Source organism: Falco naumanni, chromosome Z (genome assembly GCF_017639655.2).
Source record: "Falco naumanni isolate bFalNau1 chromosome Z, bFalNau1.pat, whole genome shotgun sequence".
NCBI lineage: Eukaryota > Metazoa > Chordata > Aves > Falconiformes > Falconidae > Falco > Falco naumanni.
In genome coordinates, this window is record NC_054080.1 from 12,590,266 (window position 1) to 12,609,913 (window position 19,648).

At 41.4% G+C, this 19,648-nt stretch overlaps 2 protein-coding genes across 2 annotated transcripts in view; one reads left to right on the forward strand and one right to left on the reverse strand.

Moving 5' to 3' along the window:
• Positions 1 to 7,450, forward strand: part of SHOC1 (shortage in chiasmata 1) — a 55,343-nt gene extending 47,893 nt beyond the window's left edge. The window contains exons 23-28 of the mRNA XM_040580377.1: positions 120 to 213; positions 1,216 to 1,347; positions 2,687 to 2,836; positions 4,003 to 4,147; positions 4,388 to 4,948; positions 7,295 to 7,450. Coding sequence (XP_040436311.1) covers positions 120 to 213; positions 1,216 to 1,347; positions 2,687 to 2,836; positions 4,003 to 4,147; positions 4,388 to 4,948; positions 7,295 to 7,395 — 1,183 coding nt within the window. The 3' untranslated portion in view covers positions 7,396 to 7,450. The remainder of the gene's footprint in view (positions 1 to 119; positions 214 to 1,215; positions 1,348 to 2,686; positions 2,837 to 4,002; positions 4,148 to 4,387; positions 4,949 to 7,294) is intronic.
• A 3,997-nt stretch (positions 7,451 to 11,447) lies between these two features.
• On the reverse strand, positions 11,448 to 17,800 carry GNG10 (G protein subunit gamma 10). Its single transcript, XM_040579892.1, has 4 exons — positions 17,663 to 17,800; positions 17,514 to 17,631; positions 14,053 to 14,184; positions 11,448 to 12,338 (listed from the first exon to the last, which is right to left on the reverse strand). Exons 2-3 carry the CDS (start codon positions 17,592 to 17,594, stop codon positions 14,059 to 14,061), a joined length of 207 nt encoding a protein of 68 aa, XP_040435826.1. The 5' UTR covers positions 17,595 to 17,631; positions 17,663 to 17,800; the 3' UTR covers positions 11,448 to 12,338; positions 14,053 to 14,058.
• Positions 17,801 to 19,648: the final 1,848 nt, after the last annotated feature.

Below are 19,648 nucleotides of genomic sequence, written 5' to 3' on the forward strand. Positions count from 1 at the left end.
GTACTGGTATTCTGAATTCCAGGAAATGAAACAGACATCTAGTAACACATTGAACAAATGTTTTTGAATTATTATATATGCATATTAAATATTAACAGTCCAATGAAACTGTTTTATAGGTACAGTCTCAGGGGAGATACTCTGCTTAACCTTGTCTTAATTTATGCCACTCTAATTGAACTTACACAAAAGTCAGAAGATTTTGAAGTGAAGGTAATTTTTTGATAACAACCTTTCTGGTTTAGTCTTCACTGTATGTTATTTCTGAAGTGCTTAGTAAGTATGCATTCTACAACAAAAACATGAAATAGCTCAAAATCACTAAAATAAGAGGGAAACTTCACTGCTGCTGAGGTCAGTGAAAGGACTATTGACTCCAGCACAAGTTCAATCCGAATCGAATAGCAGCTGAAGTGTTTCTATGAAAGACTAGGAGTCAAGAAATGAGATTGTACCTTTAATTTTATAAATTATTAGAATGTGTATTAATCCTGCTTATGCCTTAATTTGAAATTTAAGATTAATATTATGTTACTAATGTAGTAGAACAAAAAATAGTGTAGTTTGCTGTCAGCTAGTTTGCTTTTCTTTTTTAATATGGCAAGATACATTAACTTTTTTTATTATAAATCAGAAAATGCAGTATCTAGAATAATCAGCATTAAAAACTGGGCAGAAGTTTCACTTGTCTTACCAAGCTGATGTCTGTAACTTATTTCTTTTGGATGAATTGACATCTTTTTAGGCCATTTTTTACTTATTTGTGTATTAAAATTTGTTTCAGATTTATCTGGTTAAATGAAGGTTAAAGAGAGGACAGAACATTTTTCATTGCATGTACTAAGCAGTGTAATTCATGTGCAAACCACACCTTCGAAGTGTTACACATCTTCTTAAACTACATTAGGCATCTCAGAATTACCTGGCTTTTTATGAACGCGTATTGTACCCATAAACTTGATACAGATAAAAGACTATAGGAGAAACTCATCTCACCTGTAGAGGATTTGCATAAATAAGGAGTGTAATTTGTTGCCAGGCTAGTGGTCAGAGGTTGGAGTTCCTCTGCATAATAATCATGGTTCAGGTTTAATTACTCCACATTACCAGCTGTTGTGTTTGGGGTCACCTTTAAGCTTTCTCATTTAATTTCTGTAGCAAATTAAGACATTCTTTAGTATAAGTTTTAACCAAAATATTATGTTTCACTTCTAGGTAGTTCTTACGCCAGGAATTAAAGAGACAGCGCTGATAATTCGTCAGATTGCTGACAACATTTTGATAGCATCTAATATCAGTCCTCATGAGTGGTTGGACAAATCCTGGCTTTCTGTCTTGCCGTCTGAGGTTTGCTTATCTTTCCATTAAACTACATTTTTTCTCTAATTTCTCAGACTCCTAAAGTTCTAGAGGGGGGTTGTTACTCTCTGAAAATATGTTGTTAAAATAAGCATTAATTTTATATACATACATATATACACACACACATCCATATTTACATATATATATACGAAAATATATACACACATATATAATGTTTCCATCGTCCTTGCCAGCACAATTAGATGCAAATTGGACTTTATCTGTGCTTTCACAGTTAACCAATAGAGAGGTTTATCCTCCACAACCGCTGGCCAATGTGTATAGTTCTACAGTTCTAGTCACTAAGTTAAAAAAACTGCCCAAATTGTAAAATATAAATATACAATGGCTTGCTTGGGCAGGAAGACAAATACATCAGTGCTGATCTATTCCTGAAGTAAATGGCATTGCTAACAGACTTGCTTTAATACAAGATAATAGAAAGTAGTTTAACCCCTCATACGGTAGTTGATACTGAATATTTACAATAAATGCTGGAACAGGTCCATCAATCACACAGTCAAATATATGATGTTCTTTAACTTGTGTAGTAAGGTTTTCAAATTAAACATATAGATCTGTTACTTTTATGTGGAAGCTTTGAACTCTTGTAAAGCCAAGATACTTTTTGACTTCAGCAAAATTCAGAAGCATTTTAAAGCACGTACTGGGATAGCCTTTCAAGTGTGGGATACTGGATTGTAACTTTTCCAATTTAGAGATTAAAGATACTGGTAAAAAACTTAGAGGAGTCGTTGATTTTGTCTCTGTCAAAGGTATTACATCCTGGCATCAGTTGAGCGCCAGCCCTTACAAATGTCAGGAACTGGAAGCTGACATTCTTACAATGCTACAGCTCTCAAATTGCTGCTCTCTGTGTGACATTCTGCCTCCTCCTAGCAAATCCTACTTTTACCACCTGTCTTATTGCTGTTTACAAATGTAACTTCTCCAAAACAAAACCAGCTTTGTCAGTTTATCTTGACTTAGGTAATTCTCTTCAAAATGGCGAGTAAATTGTAAATCTGGTGATGTGTTCTCAAATCAAGGTTACATGATTCACAGGTTTCACCCTTTAGAATAGAAACATCTTTAGACTGTGCTTCCCTGTTACCGAACTATTATGCAGAACTTACTCTTTTGCAAAAATGATACACCATTACATCTGTAGTAAAAAGCAGAAAGTCTTCTTCAGCCTATATAAGTGCACTGTTTGAAAGGCAATAATGTATGACCTATTCATAGGGAGTCATTCTGTAGAACCAGAAAAAAAGAAAAAGTTGTTTGTCAGATATCAATCTAACAAAATAACTTCTATTTCCAGACAGAAAAATGCCTACTTACTTTTCCTTGTATCAACCCTCTGGTTGCTCAGTTAATGTTAAAGAAGGGATCTTCACTGAGCAGGTTGTTTCTTGCAAGTTTTGATCAACTTCACGAATTTCTGCCAGAGGTTCCAAAAAAAGCTTTAAAGGTTGGCCAAAATTAACTTCTGTATTAGATCAATCTTTTTGCACTGTTGTAATAGGGGGGTGGGGGGTGTGTGTATCTGATGCTACATGCACATTTGCTGGTATCATTGAGAATTATTTGCTAAAGCGTGATCATTTAAGTTATATGCTAAAGCATATAATTCATATACAAAATGTTGATCCTGCTGATTCTCAGCAGATTTTGTCAAGTTACTGTTATGTTCATGTGAAGATGATCAGAACATTTCCTTGACTGGAAAAATACTCATTTGATCAGCTTCCTTTTCAAGCTTTATCCTCTCAAGTATTGTATCAGCATACAAGCTTATGTGTTTCCCTAATACAAGAAAGGTTCTCCAATTTAGCATTTCCAGGGCTTTTGACTTTTGACTGTCCTTCCTTCCTTCCCTCACTTACTTCCTTCCCACTTTCCTTCCTTCCTTCCTTCCGTTAGGCTGCCTTCTTACACAGTAATAAACCCACCACTTATAAAGAAGAACCCTAGAGGTTAGGGTGAAGAATTCCATTCGCTAAAGTATCCCCCCTACAATTAGAATTATGTGCTCCTACTGTTTCAGTTGGGCCAAGTCTGGGAAAGTTGTAGACTGATTATAGCCAGCTAATTAGATAAAAAATGCATAGCTTTCGTGAGTCAAGAAAGTGGGAGGACAAACTTCCACATCAGAAACATTCAGTTAAGGTGAAGGAGCAAGCAAACACATATTTGGGCACTGAATATCACGTTGTACATGTTACTGTAATAACTGCATGTGTATAAAGCCATATTTAATGACTGAAAAACAGAAAAAGATCTTGTTGGCTTAATTCCTCTATGATGTATGATATGTGCCAATCCATTGCAGACACTACTTCCTCCAGTCCTGGACTAATGAAAGAGAATAAAGTGTTAAGATATTGATTTTTCTGGGTTTCAAGAGAAAGGCTATTACTGTGTTTATAGATCTAGGACAGGTGTCAGGCACATTGTCTACTGTACTACTGTACATGTCTCTTTTTCTCTACTGGTAAGTCTTCTTTTTTCCTTTCCAGGAAACAAAAAAAATATACACCTTAGAGTCCCAACAGCTGGTTTAACTTTTCCTATTTGACAGCGTAGACATGTACTATAAACACTTCTCAAGTATCTTTTTGTGTTTGTTTGTTTCAGCATTTTAGTGAGATGATGTCTTCATACAACCTAAATGCTGCTGCTCCACTGGAAACAGCAGGGAAATCTGCATCACACCCAGAAAACCAGAATGACTTCATATTCTATCTGGATTATAAACAAAATGATCAGTCTCTTTTGCTGCTTGATAAGGCACAAAACAGCACAGGTAATACCTTGAATTACTAGGAAAATGTGTCTCCTTTGAAAGCTAGCAAAAATCTGAGTGTATTAGAATCTTTATCTTCTAATTATGGAAAGGTCAGTTATTCTGAGGAGACCAACTGCAATCAAAATGCTCAATGGCATCTTGTTTTTCTGTAAAATGTAAAGAAATAAACTATTTTTTCATTCTCCAAACAGAATTGTTCAAATTTTTCTCTATCAGGAACATCTCATATGAGTTCTGAAGCCTTAACTCCTCCATTGAATCGTCATCAGGGGTTTTTTGACTCTCATCTTCCAAGCTATATGCAAAAAAAGTCATGTTCTTCAGAAGTAATTACAAGGAGGAAGCAGAATTCCTTTGCTGTGCCACAGGACTGTGAAGATTTTGCTCATCTGGACATTATGAGTTCTGTTCATGTTCAAAGGCAGCCTTTCAGGACACGCTCTAGCTCTGATCATTCTTCCAAAATCTTTGAAAAAGAGGATTTCTCTGCAACATCTAGTGACTGTGCAGCTCAGGAGAGCTCTATGAGTTTTCTAGAAGAATTTAGAGACACAACATTTAAGAGCCCGGAAATTCTGATTGACCAGACCCAATGGAATGACTCTTCATCCACAGGCCGATGTGATTCATTTGCACCTGATGGTTTTCTTCCTGATTTCTTTGTTGACCTAGATGAGCTTCAAAGTCTGAATTTTCACCAAATCAGTAAAGAATCTAAAGGAAAGAAAAAACAAATTCTACCATTCTTATGGACAAAGGAAAAAAATAGAACAGGTATGTCCAAAGCAAGCAGAATTTGCTGAAATTCTGTTTGTAACTTGACTGGAAACAGGAGTATCTGTAAGACTAGATTTTATATTTTCTTCGAATAGTTGTTAAATCCAATCCAACTCGATAGTTGCATGTTTCCTTTACTAAAAAACTTCCTTGTGTATATATTTCTTCTGTGATAAAAATTTCCTAAACATTTATTTTCTATTTTGAACATAAAGAATATTTATTTAAAAAAATAGAATTGTGTTATTACCATTATTTTTCCTTGGTAAAATATTGAAAAGTGTAGTTCTCCAATATTGTATGCATCAACCTCTTCTCTCTTTGACTGCCTGAAATGTGCATAATAAAAATGCCAGAATTATTTTAAAAGTTATGGGAAAGATTATTTTGTAAACATAGATTTGGACAAAAGGGGGAAGAAAAGACTAGAAAGCGTTTTCTCTAAAGGACAAAAAGTAGATTTAGAAAATTCATAGAGTGAAATTTAAATGCTACTAACAGCATTGTATTGCTGTTGGTATTAATGAAGTAAGAATTTCACTCTGACAACTGTTCATACAGTTAACCTATTCTTGGAATATATGAATATACTTTTTTTTTTTTTTTAGCTAATGTCTCCAGGGCTAAACTTTCCACTTGAAATCATTCCAAAGCATATTTCTTCAAACAGATGGTATAGTCTGTACTTCAAAAATTTGTTTACCCTGACACTGTGTCCAGTCCTTATATAAAATCTTCAGGCTTTTCTTTTTTCTCTTTCTTACCCCTGGTTTTCTTTCTGAAATACAGTTAGTTTGAGACCTTTTTTTGATAAGTCATAACATGTACCCATGGAGTCTTAAAAGTAAGAAAGTATCTCTAGTGCCTGTCACACTAAGTATTGCTGTATCATATATTGTAGTGTTTTTTTAATTCTGCTGCTTCCTTATAGATAAGGTACCACATTCTTTAAAAATCCAAGGTTAAGCTTCCCAGATAAAGTGCCTAATTCCTAGTACAGATGATTTAATTTATGTTTTCTCTGTCGCTGCCTGTTAAATCTCTTGGTGGTACAGCAAGGTCAATGCAGCATTAAAATGCTTTCACTACTTAGATCAGACTCATTCAAGAAAACACAAGTAACTTTATTGATATCATGTTTCATGGGCTGCTTAAGACAGTTATGGAAGTAAAGAGAGGAAAAGTTATTTGGATATGGTGAACTGCTTTTACTTTTCAGCCTATGTAAATTAAAGTCTTCATACAAAAACTCTAAACAGACCTGTTGCCTCTCCATTGAGATTAAAATTGAGACCTGGAATGTTGGTGGGTAGTTAATAGTATTTCAGTAACCTGTAACTGGCACTGATTGTATAAAGTTCTGTATAAAATAGTTTCAGCAGAGATCAAGGCAGATTCTTCTAGTACCATATTCTACAGTATTCTGAAAAGACTGTAATTTCTGACTGATAAGCTTTCTGTAATATTCTTGCACAGTAGAGCAAAGGTATACTTAAATCTGAATCAAATCAAAAAAGGAAAAGTGATTTTTGCTTTAGATTTTGGAAGAATAGACTTCCTTTACTTTATTATTCACTAGCCAGGGGAAAAATAAATATACTAAATAGTTGTGCATGATAATGCAAAACCATACCTTAATACAGTGAAAGCCTTCTGAAGTCCCAAATTTAAGAAATATGAAATCTCAAGTTTAAGAAATGTGTGCAGACTCAAGTCAAAAAGACACATTGGGAACCCCCAGGGATTTCTTCAGACTTCAGATCAAACTTTTGTTAAACCACAAACAATTAATCTAAATATGCCAAGGCAGTATTTCCACTGGAAGATACTAAATCTTTAGGTCAGTGTTAAAGTTTTCTTACAATAGCTTTTGTAAAGACTAAACAGAATTTTCTCACAGTCACTTATTTTGAATAAGCAGCTTTTATTGTAAAAATAATTGAATCTTAAGAATGTAAGTAGCTTTTCTTAAACAACTTAGAAACAGGAATGTGTCTTTCATTAAAAAGAATTAACTTTCACAATTACTTAATAATATGTGTATAATATTAATGAATTATAAATAAGCATTAAAATCTTTACTGAAATATTGTAGTTAAGTATAGTGCATATGGATATATCTATTTTGTATTATTTTTACAGGACAGTATGCATAAAACTGATCAGTAGTAGCTAATATTAATCTGTACACTTTTAATCTTATGACAGTTTGTGCTTTTCATACAGAGCATACTGGTTAAAACTAAAATATGTTACTGCTTCTGAGAAACACATAGTTAAGTCTGCATACATGTTGTATTTGTTGTTTATCATGCATATATTTTCTTTCCACTTTTTTTCCAGATTCAGGATTTGCAGAAGCACCAGAGTTCAAAAAAAGGAAATTGACCTATGAAAGGGTCCCTGGAAGAAGTGATGGACAAACACGTCTTAAATTCTTTTGAATGGAATGGGGTTCTGCATACTACACATAATTTTTTAAATTCTTAAACTTTTTGAAGGGAAATAGATTGGATTAATTTTTTTTTGTTCATTTTTAGAGAGAAATTAGGGTTTGGGAATCCTTGCTAATTCAGGATTCTTTTGTATGTTTTTAAAATTTTACTAAGCAAACTAGTTGCTTGAACCTGGAGAATTACTGCTTCTATGTTTGTTCTCATGGATGATATTAAAGTTCTTGATCCCTCTTTACACAAAAAAATAAATTGTGAATGAAAAAAAGCCAGACATTGAAGCTCATAGTTTTAAAGGCACCTATTTTTGCTCCTTGAGCATGCAGCTTTCCAGACTTGAAGATGGGCTAGATCTGCCAGAATCTCAAGGCTGCTCATTGCCTTAGAGCTTTCTTGCACTTACAGCTATTACCCTTTGTATTTGTCCTCTGGGTTCAGTTCCATTTTATTCTTTCTGACAGCTCCTTTAGAAACTGTGTGATAAGTTCCTGAACTGCCTTTAATCATAACCAAGCTACAGAAACAACCTATTTATTTTACAGACAAGACGTGAAAGATATTTTGAAATTTAGGATTCTAATAGATTTGATTCAGAGAACTAAGCTGTGACCCTAGCTCTCTGCATAATCTGGAGGAGGCAGTTTGTCGGCAACCACATTTTTCAGCCTACTACAGTGCACTGACATGTAGAGAGATGAGAGTCATCTGGGAGGCGCTGCCAGGTATTGTAGGTTACAGCTTGAATGGGTAAGAGGTGGAGGAGGGAAAAAAAAAAAAAAAAAAAGCCATCTCAATTACAAGCTACAGAAGAGTGAGGATAGAATAGTACCCAAACCATCACTTTGCATCAAAAGATTTGGCAATGAAACTGGAAACGTGTGGGAGCAATGACAGACAGTAACTCCATTCTGCTGCAGGAATGCATACACAGTTAGCACAGGCATGTGTGCCAGCTCCAGAATGTCAGTGTCTGTTCAGCAGCCTTCAGCTGAGATGATTCAGTTTTCAGACTCACAAATCCTTTTTAAGTTTGATGCAATAATGGGAGCAGGGGGGAGAAAAAAGAAAAAAAGAAAATCCCCACCAAGTTTATGGTTTATGTTTGCAGTAAAATACTTTCTTGATATTGAGCCTTCATTAAGCACATAGTCACTTTGGATAAATAAAACCAGCACTCAGGGGAGAAAGCTTTGGTCTCTCAGAGAAAATGGAATGCTGGTTTTTAGCTGAGAATTCCTAAGAGCTATGATGACAGCACTAATAGCAAGTTTAGTTCGCAGTATTATCCCCAAATTATTTGTACCCAAATTGTTTGCAAGACTTTAGAAAACACCTTCCAAGTGTAACATAAAAAGACTTCTGGTTGAATTGTGAACAAGCCAGCATTTCCCTATTTTGCCCAGAATGAAAGGAAGACTTACATAAAAATTGCAGTTTTCTAACTATTTCTAGCCCATTTTTGTGGTCACTTGACCTAACCATTTGCCATCTCTTGCATCATGGGTTTGGCTCTGTTTTTCAGAACTGTCTCCCAAATTGCCAGGCCCAGGAATCTGTTCTTTTAAGAGTGCAGCTCTGGGTACAGTCTCAGTCACAGATGACCACAGTAGAGAAGATTACAGCTGCCACTGCCAAGCTATTATTTATGTCCTCCCTTCCCGCAGGGAGAAGCAGACACCAGAACTTCCACATGAACAGTCATGGAAGACTAGCGCAGATAATCTATAGATCACTTTGAAAACAAAGGCATGTTGCCTACATTAAATAAGTAAAGAGAATTCAAGTGCTGTCTGCAGTAAGTTTCCATTAGTCAGAAAAAATGTCAGTAAACAGTTATTTGCAATGTAGTGGAAAATAAGGAAAAGGGCTTGCAATCACCGTTGTTTTGCACTGTATTTGTGTATGACTCAATCTCTCACAGATGAGTACGTATTGGACAAATTTATCATGTTACATTCTCCCCCATGTCCTTCTATGTTTAATGTGGAGGAAAATTACCTTGCTCTACAAAGATGCACTTCCCCCCCCCCCCCCAAAGAAAAAATCATCTATTACTAAGATGAATTAGGAAGTGGCTAATTCTCGGGCAAAACAATGCACAAATACATAAACTAATCACCAGTCCTCCATCAGCAGGCAGGGACATTCAGTTCTTGGATCAAATCTGTAAACTGCTTAGTGACCCGGCAGGCGGCAGCCATAGATGGATGAGAGCCTTGCCGACAGACTGTGAGAGACGACAGTGAGAAAACGGGGCCTTGTGGGTCACATGAGGCACTTAGTGTACAGATGCGTGCACTCAATTTGCTTTATTGTGGGTGTCCTGTGGGACCTGCTGCCATGACACTGGTATGAAGGCCTCTGTGCGGTGTGTGGAGAGTTGAGACCTCAGCAGACAGCCCTCTGGGATGGTCTTTGGTAAAGGAGGCTAAGACGATGTAGTCCAATCAACTGCAGATTACACGGCAGGGGCAGCAAAATGGGATGCTTGCCCCCCTGTCTAAGCCATCCCAGAGTTCAGTTCAGCAAGGCATTGCAAACCCAGGTACACCTGCAGCCGGAGACAAGAAGTCTTGTTGACTGGGCAGGTAAGAGACACCCTGTTCCGCCACCTACAGGAAGCAAACAGCTGCCCAGGCTTGTTTGTCAGGTTCCTTGGTTACATCAAAAAAGGGGACCGGCAAAAGCTGAGCTGCTAAAATGCGGGCTGCTTCATTTAGCCAACACAAAACAATGGGCAGTGGCAAGCTTCATAAAACTGATTCCCTGCAGGAACCCAAGAGCCTTAACGCCAACCAACCCTGTTCCGGAGCTCGTTCTGACACCCAACTTTTGTCACAGAACATGCCTCGGGAGGGCAGGCTGTCATCCCTCCCCCTGCTTCTACGCAGCAGCTCTGCCCTCAGAGCAAAGGGGTGCAGCAAGCATGCTCCTCTAAAGAGACGAATTTGTGTCTTCCTCCCATGAGACTGCAAAACAACCACCACCCTCACAGGTACACCAATCCATCCTTCAAACTGCTGCATGGGTCTTTCTGTCCACTGCTGGTGCAAGATGTGGACGCAGTCAGGACCTGGAGTGTGTTCACAGTGCTGTTCCTCTGACATGTACTGACCATGGTCCTCCAGACCAAAGATACCACCACATGGAGCTGGGCAGGGCAGCCAAGAGACAACAGCAGCTGACTGGCTAGCACTGGCTGCTCTCTCCTGCACACTAATTTGGCAGCTCCTTGTGCCAGCTCAGCAGCTGCTCCACAACCCAAGCTCCAAGTGAGGACACTATGCAGGAAAGAGCATGCAGTAGGTGGGCCTAGGGAGAGGAACAGATGTGGGGACATGGGGAGGTTTTATTGTGGAAGGTAAAAGAAATATTGAAGGGCTTGCCTGGGAGGCAGTGGCCAGCAGCTACACGCTGCGTTTGATGCATACTCTCATCCCTCTCCCTCCCTCCCTGACTCAAGCATTCTCACCTCAATCTGAGCCTCAGATCACCCCTCTGCAAGGAAGAATAACCATGCTTCCTCTAGATTTCCACAGTGACTGCATGTGTTGAGTACTGAAACAAAAACTGCCCTATTCAAATAGCCTACAATGAAAGGAAGCCACATGCAAAAAAGAGCCCTTAAGGACAGACATTCTCTTCTGTATTTAGAGGCACAATACATATTGGCAGGGTTATGATTCTCATTCTGGTGTTTTCCTGCAGGACAGCAGCATGAAAATCTTTTTACAAAGACTGAACTGCCTGGATGACATTCATTACACCATTGCAGTTAACATTAGTGAAAATTAAATACTTAGATTGGAAAGTTCTTCCTTCTATTTTCAAAACATTTAAGTGAGCCTGGCAACATTGTTACTCATTACCAAAAAAAAATGGTAAATAGCTATCAATAGGTTTGTTCTATTAATAAAACTCACTTCCTAAAAATCCAACAATCTTCCCAAAAAGCCAAATGGCTTGAGGTCTCTCCTCCCACCGCAGAATCAAAGCATCCTCTTCCTTAAAATATCTGCTCTTTATTACAATTTAAAAATTAGTTCAAAGCCAGCAGGGAAAGGAATTTTTATTTCCAAATTTCTAAAAGATTAATACAAACAATAGAAAGTAGACAAAATTAAAAACCTATTAAAAAAGTTAAGTCATCCTTGTAAAAGTGCTCTATAAAAAACTGAAAGCAAATGACCAAGCACATTTTAGTAAGTTTTGTGTAATGCAAACCTTAACAATTATGCATGCAACTATCTTTGGGTGTTCATGAATTTTTAGTGTCTGATCAGATTTTAAGCACGTCAAGGATATTCCACCGTGGCAGTACCTTTACAAATAAAATTAGGAGAAGTATTATAGATTAGAAGTCTTGTAAGAAACTTGTCTTAGGAATCAAGCCTGTACCACACATTATGTCCAGCACTTTCTAGTATGTGTGATCTATGGAGTTAGATACACTAGGGGGTGGGGGTGGGGTGGGGGGGAAGTAGTTGCTTCCAGGTCTTGCTTACAGAAGCAAAATGTCCCCTAAGAACACTACTTCAGTACTAACAACACTTAGTTTTATGCTTTTAATGATTCACTTTCTGGGTGTTTTATTTTGGAAAAAACAAATAGTTTTTACTATCGTTCCAGTGTAACAGTTTACCAAGATAGGAGTAAATAATTTGATAAAAATTCAGGTGTTTTTCTTTTCTAAAATGTAAACTTCCCAACTAATACTTGTATAGTTAGCATAGTGTAGTAACAATGGTGACAATTATTAAAAGAGTTATATTAAAAAACTTTAAGAATATTAGCAAAAGATAGTAAAGTACAGATATGGAACAAACACATAAATATCTAGGACACAGCCACATAAAAGTCAGGACACAGAGAGTGTGAAGGAAAGGCAGTTGTTATTCATGTCATGCTTGAAGGCCGCTCTCTGATGATCTTCCCTGTAAGAGGAGAAAAAGGCTTATTAAATGCTGTCTTCCTAAGGTGACAGATTTCTCTTACAAATTATAATACAAATCTCCTTTGCACTGAGAAAAAATGAACAGCCACTTTTCTTTGTTGGATGTTGGCAACCTTGAATACCATATAATTTTTAATTGGCTTTTTGAGTTTGCTGTCTTTTTTTTGATCCTAAGATGACTAAATAATAATAAACTAGATAATTGATTTATCAGCAAAAGATGACTAAATGGCATTTCAGGCTGACCTATGCAGTTCTAAAAGTACCATAAATTAACCATCAAATTCATTTCAGAAAATATTTTGCGTCTTGTCTGGATGACGCAATCAAACTTGAATCCTAGAAATACATACATACACAAACAGATACTCAAAAAAAAGTAGAGAGGCTGCTTCAATAACAGAACACCACATGCAACAGTCACTATCAATTTTATGTTATTTGCAGGAAGAATTAAGGGTTGCAACTAAATTAAGAAAATATTCTGCTTGTGCTTCCCCTTCCTGCCTCAAAGTTTTTCCAGAAGAGGACTCATGCTCAGTTGTTCTCTCTCATCAAGTTCAACCCTGTTTTGTCAAAACCTATGTATCCACAATCAAAACCACGCTTTTTGATGAGGCACAAGCACAACTGCAAGCTCAGGAACCCTGTGGCAAGAAGGGGAAGATTTTACAAGTACTTTACATTCTTGTTTAAATTCTGCCCTTAGAGATAACATTTTCACTTTGATAGCACTCTCAAAGAAAGAACAGAATTTAGTGGTTCTTCCTCTCTCTCTAGTTTTTTCAGCTCTTTAGCAGGAACCATTTTTTTTTTTTCTTCCAAAGAAAAGTAACCCCTTCTGAACATCCTACTTTCACATTTGTTTGTCATGCTGAAGAACTAAGATTTTACAGCAAAGGTTATGGTGTGATCCTGCCTAGGACTACTACTACACATGGCCTTTCTTCCTCCTGCTGCAACCACTGGTATCTGTGTGACAGACGGGAGAGCTAAGAATGGGAATCATGGAATTGAATCCCAAAGATCTGCAAGGACTGGACAGTCACCCTGCCAGCCTGCAGGTGTTACTCAGTTACAACCAATGCAGAGCACTATGGCAGACAAGCGTTTAGGGAGTATCTCATCCTTTAGACCTGTGATGAAAAAGGTACTGAAGGATGTGATTACAGATTGTCTCAGCTCCTCTCTTGCTTCCACCGCTTTTGGTGCTGTACCAACAGTAAAACCAGAAAAAGCCTAAGCACAGACACAGCCAAATCAACTGCAATCTGACATTGAAGACAAAATGTATTTTAACGATGTTCATGTTTAGGCTGTCAGTTAGTTATCAGAACCCATGCAACTCACACAGTTTTGTCTTACTTCAAGCTGGCTATGTAACTGGGTTTTATGTCTATGTCAAACACAGTTGTGTGTTACAGACAATTTTTATTATTTTGGATGCTGCTAATGACCCTAGAGCTGCTTGAACACAAAAACCAACCAAACAAAAAACCTCTAACCCATAAACAAAACACCTCTACAAAGAGCTGTAGGAAAGAGACATGCTTCAATTGCCACACCTAAAAGAAACAGGCAAAGTCTTCTGCCAAGAGCTAGGTGTTCAAATGGCTGTCACCATGTGCCCTTGTGCCTCCTAGGGCTTGAGTTTAAAATCAGAGTCATTGCTGTGGTATCTGTGACTTTATTACCTGATTTCAGAGTAGAGCACAGGATCGGGGTTCTCGAAAGGGATTGCTCCCTGCAGGAACCCCGACAAGCAAGGCATCTTTGCAGGCATTTTGCATACAGTACTGCTGGAGTTCGGCAGCTGCCTGAGAGACCTGCAAAAAGAAAAAACAAATCCAGAGAGGAAACTAATTAATTCACAAGCATTTATTAGGCATTTCCTCTTCAAGAACCATTATCAAACAGCTGGAGAGCAGCCAAGTCAGCTCGCATTCTGAAACACCAAGACACACATTTACAAAGCTCCAACAAAACATGCACAAAATGCCATGTCAGCGACGAGCCAGAGAAGTGCAGAGGACTGAGACGCAAGTGCAATGGAATCTGTCCCCATCAAAATGCACAGGACCATGACTACAACATTTTCCAGTCTGCTGTACTGCTTTCAGGTTTCTATTTGAACTCTAATATCCTCAAATCATTTATTAAAAGGGGTTTAATTTCCAAACTGCTAAGCAACACAGAGCATAGTAAGGAGTGAAAGCCAAAAGATGACAATGAAAAGCTCTTTAAGGCCAAATCGCCACCTTTGCCTGGCAGCGAAGTGAGAGCTTCACATCCACACTCTGGTCCCCAAAAAGGACAGCCCAGGGCTGCAGAACAAGCCCAGGAACCCAAAGGCAAGATGCCTTCAGCACTGAACTCCTCCGCTCTCCCTGTGGATGGCAAGTCAGTCATGTGCTTGTATTTTTGAAGGAAAACATAGTGGAATTCCCAATTTCTCAGACACACATTGGTAACAGCTACAGGGAACTGTGAAAATCCATGCCGTCTGCTACATTTTTTTTATAAAAGGAAATACCAGGCATATTGGTGGGAATTCAAGATCCCCTGTGACCTCACCTCTGACTTCGTTACAGGGCTCCTGAAATACTGATTTTTCTTCCTACACAACTTTGCGATGCTGCCAGTGGAGGAACAAGACAAAAGCCAGAAGGACCATCCATGCTTCCCAGCCTCCTGATTAAAGGGGCTACCTAGAACCCTGATGGGATTTTGGTTCTGGGCCATCCCATCTAGCAGTATCTGGAAGTGCATGGGAAATCTCGCATGCTTTCATTTGCTATTTTACTGCTGTCCTGTTTACTGCCTCCCAGCTCTCCTCCAGGACACTCATCCTAGTAACTGCCTGAATTTATCAGCAGCTGTCAGCATTTCAGGGAGTTAAGAGTTTTTCTGTGTCTTCCCACAGCCTCCCAGGTTCTCCTGAGTGGACTACATGGAGAAACATCTGCAACAAGGACCCCTGCTAGTCAAAGAGCTGCATCACCCCTCCCTTCCTTGAGAAGAACATCTTTCTGGAAGCTTGCAAAGGTCTCCTGCCCTGCCTAGCCTCTTGGACCCACTGCAGCTGTAGCACCCTTTGCCTCAACCACAGTGCCAACCCCTTGCTGGTACCCAGCTACGCACCACACAGCTATCAGGCAGACATAACGCTATCAGGCCAAGGCTGCATGGAAAATGAGCAGAGAGCAATCAGGGCACAGACTGGTCTATATGCACAGCAGAGTTAGTTAGTAGTTCCTCACTGCATCCCCCTTGTACTTTGCTGCTGAACTTTCCGGCATGTACTCAGTTATGTATATCCTGGTGCTCCTGGAAAGCTACAGATCTGTTTTTTGGCATCTGTATTAGAATTATCTGTATAGCAGCAGACTGCTGTTTCAGGACAGATCTGCCTACTCTTAGCCCTACCTACGCCCCTCTAACACTCTTTGTTCCTCTAGTTCACACAGAAATTACAAGGGTTCCTGCTGTATTTCATCACAGGACAAACACACTCGCTGTGACAGCCTCCTGTGTGCAAGATGTCTGTGGGTACTTCTTTCCTACTTGGTTTCCTCTTTCTGAAAATATTGTTCCTGTCTGCTTTTTCAGCTGGCAGTGTAAACAAAACCACCATCGGAACTCTGTAGTATGGGATGTATGTATTTTTAAAAATCCTTTCATATCCAGTTCCGTCTGAAAACACACTGTCTATTCAAAGCCAAAACAATGTTTTCTCCTACCTCAGTGTCTGCTAAAACTGATACAAAAGGGTTTTCTTCAGCTGAATACATTCCTTACTGGTTTTACACTGCATGTCAAGAAACCCAGATGACAACTTTTACAAGACACATTTTTAATCATACATTATTTCTCCTGTGAAAAAGACCTGAACAGGTTCCTAGAACAGCAGACCTGGAAAGAGACTGTGACACACAATGCTGCAAGAAAGATGAGACTTGAGGTCTCATCAGGTCCAAGTCCAGCTCCAGGATATGTTACTGCTACAAAGCAACCCCCAATAAACTACCAACCATATTTTTTAGACCTCCTCCCCACCCACAAAAAAGAGCAGGGAGAAGGTATAAGCCCCGAAATGAGCAGGAACAGAGATCCAGGCTACCGTTGGTGGTATAAACAGAAATATTTGGTCAATCGTTTCTGCGTTAAAATTATATCCCCCTTTCCAGAACAGCCTACATTTCTACTCTGCATGGTGCCGTTTCTCACAGATTCCCACACATCACTGCAGCGATACACTGCAGCCACTCCCCGTGGATCAAACATCTGCTGATTCAGTATTTGCTAAAAAAAATCTTAGTAACATTAATGAATCGATCGGGATGACATCCAAAAGCCACAGTGGTTTCACCCTGCAATGGGGCACTTCAAAATTTCACCAACCCGGGGCAGGAACAGTGAGAAAAGGTATTCTAAATTATTTTTGTAACAATTAGCTAAGTTCCTGCAGCTCAATATACTGGCACTGTTGTCAGGCTGAGGAAGCTCGTGTTTTGTGACTGGCCAGAGAAAGATGGTGGATGTGTGGAAGTGATGAGAGAAGAGGAAAATGTAGGCCACAAATTAATTTGACCTTCGTCACTTGACAGCCTATGCTGGATTTAGTGCGTGGCTGGAAGTGCTGTTTGCGCAAAGCAGCTGCGGAGACACGCGCACAGGCGCCTGCTGGGAACCAAGAGCTGCCCCGTGCAGGTCTGCACGGGCGAGCGGGGCCTGCCAGAGGGGGACAAAACCCCACCCCGAAGCGCAGGAGCTGGCAGATGCCAGGGCCGCCCCGCCGGCCGCCCTTTGTCTGCAGGCCGGCAGGCAGGAGGCTCCTGCGTGCGGAGAAGCCGCCTGCCTGCCCCCGCCCGCCCGCACACGCAGACCCGGCCGGTGCTCCGCGGCGGGGCCGCGTGCTGGCGCCGCTGAGGGACCGTCCCCACGGCCGCGCCTGCCTCCGTAGGATCAGCGAGGCGCCGCTGCATTATTTATCACGGCTCCTGCCACCAGGGAACGGCACTGGCTCCCGCGCGCCGGCAGCCGGGGCTCGGAGCCCCCAGCGCACACGCACCCCCCGCCCCTCCCGCAGGGCGGGCACCGCGGACACGCAAGGAGGACACGGCAGGGCCAGCTCGGCCCCCCGCGCCGGGCTCACCTTGATCCGCTCCACGGCCGCCTCCAGCTTCAGCTGCTCCACCAGCCGCTGCATGGTGCTCAGGCTGCCGCCCGACGACATCCCGAGGCCGCGGAGGGAGGGAGGCAGGGAGGGAGGCAGGGAGGGAGGCAGGGAGGGAGGCAGGGAGACGGGCTGGGCCGGGCTGGGCTCGGCGCGGCTCCCTCCGCCGCCGCGGAGCCGCCCCGGAGAGAGGCCGGGGCCGAGGCTGGGACCGCGCCGCCCTGAGCAGCACCGGCACCGCCCCGCACGCGGCACAGCCCCGGCTCCGCCCAGCACTGCCCCGCCCCCCCGGCTCCGCCCAGCACTGCCCCGCCCCCCCGGCTCCGCCCAGCACTGCCCCGCCCCCCCGGCTCCGCCCAGCACTGCCCCGCACCGCCCTGGCTCTGCCCAGCACTGCCCCGCCCCGGCTCCTCCCCGCACCACACCCGGCACCGCCCCAACACCGGCCCGCCCCACCGGCCGCGCCCTGGCGCAGGGCCCCGGCAGCCGCCCTGGCTGGGGGTTCCGGCTGCTCCGGGGGCAGAAAATCTCGTTAGCTGAAACAGGGCAGGAAAGGAAAAAAAAAAAAAAAAAAAGAGGAAGAAGAGGAAAAAAGGAGGGGGGGAGGGGAGAGAAGGGAGGAGGGTTAAAAATAAAAAAAAGGGAGGAAGAGGGAGAAAGGGAGAAAAAAATAAAAAAAATGTGGGGGATACAAAGTGAGGGGATAAAAAAATCGGAAAGGGAGTTCTAAATGGCCTACAGAGGTTCAACAGAAAGCGTGCTCTGGCCCAGGCAGCTGTCAGGCTCAAACTGCCCCGCTGCCAGCATTGCTGCGTCCCCCGCACTGTCCGTGGCTGTCTCACTAGGGACTGTAAGCCCCTTTGGGGTCCCTTCGCCTTCTGGCAGGGCTCTGCCAGCCATCGGTTTGCCAGGCTGTTAAAAAGTGGGATGATGCTCATCGCCTCAAACGATTGCTCTGAACACAGAGGCAGCCGCCGCGGACATGCTCCAGCCTCAGCCAAAGCTCGGCAAGGTCATGGAAGAGACCCGCGCTGAGCGTGAAAGGCCCTGGCTCCAAATAACTTTTGCATATTGACTGAAACATACAGTTTCACCTTAGATACACTATATATTTGAAAGTGCATACATGTTAACAAACACAGTTCTTTGAAAAGATTTGATGGGCAGGTAACGCGGTTCCTCTCCAAGACCCTGTTACCTTGCCACGCTTTTCCACACGAAGATCTCACCGCTACCCAGTACCAGCAACACTTGTTCATGCAAACACTTCTCTCGTCACTTCAGTGTAGACTTTACTAGGTACAGCATTGTAACTGTCAGCAGTCTCATTCCTGTTTTTGTTTTCCTATGTGTGTAATTGCTTTGTCAACTTTATTTCCCAGACAAAATAGGACCTGAAAACTTATTTCCAGCAGACAGACATGACGTAGAACTACAATGAGATGTTAGGCTAGGAATGGTCAGTAGGCTCAGCTAATCAGGTGTCACTGCAACGCTGCTAGCTTTGTAAAGACACGAGTTTTTTCCATCCTTTGTCAGAGAGATGCGACTGCAGTGTCACTGCCCAGCACATTTTTGCTGCAGCCCATGAATTTATGCCTGTGCCTAATTATTTTCAGAGGACTCATATGTTAAGAATAGCTCGTTTTGAGCAGGTTGTACAATCCCTGCTGACTCTCCCTTTTCCACTGACTCGGTACCAGGCCACAGTTTAAAAGACAAAGACACCATTGCTGCTGAAAGACACTGTTCTGTCCTCCCCAGGGACTGCCCCTCCATTGCACCAATTTCCTGCCACAGTGTCAGGTCAGGAAGTTAAACTTAATTAGAACTAACCCAGGCAAAAAGGGAAAACAGGTCTGTGTTTTGACTTCTTATTTGCGTAACCCAAACACTTGGCTTGGAAGGGAAAGGATGGAGCAAAATGAGGCACAAGGGCAAATGCAGCAGAGCCGTTAGCCTGTGAGACTGTGACTGCAGGTTTAGATCCTCCTGCATGCACTTGACTGGTTCCTTTCCAGACATAACTGTCTCACCTAATAACCAGTACCATTTCACTTGTGCTTACCTTTATTCCCTTTGTTTCCATTACAGCAACTCAAATCTTCCCCCCT

What these genes read in the sequence shown, in the direction of transcription:
- GNG10 (XM_040579892.1), bottom strand. Translation starts at nt 17,594, where the DNA reads ATGTCGTCGGGCGGCAGCCTGAGCACCATGCAGCGGCTGGTGGAGCAG. An exon ending in CGGCCGTGGAGCGGATCAAG is followed by an intron (nt 14,185 to 17,513) that starts GTGAGCCCGGCG and finishes TTCTTTTTGCAG; the next exon opens with GTCTCTCAGGCAGCTGCCGA.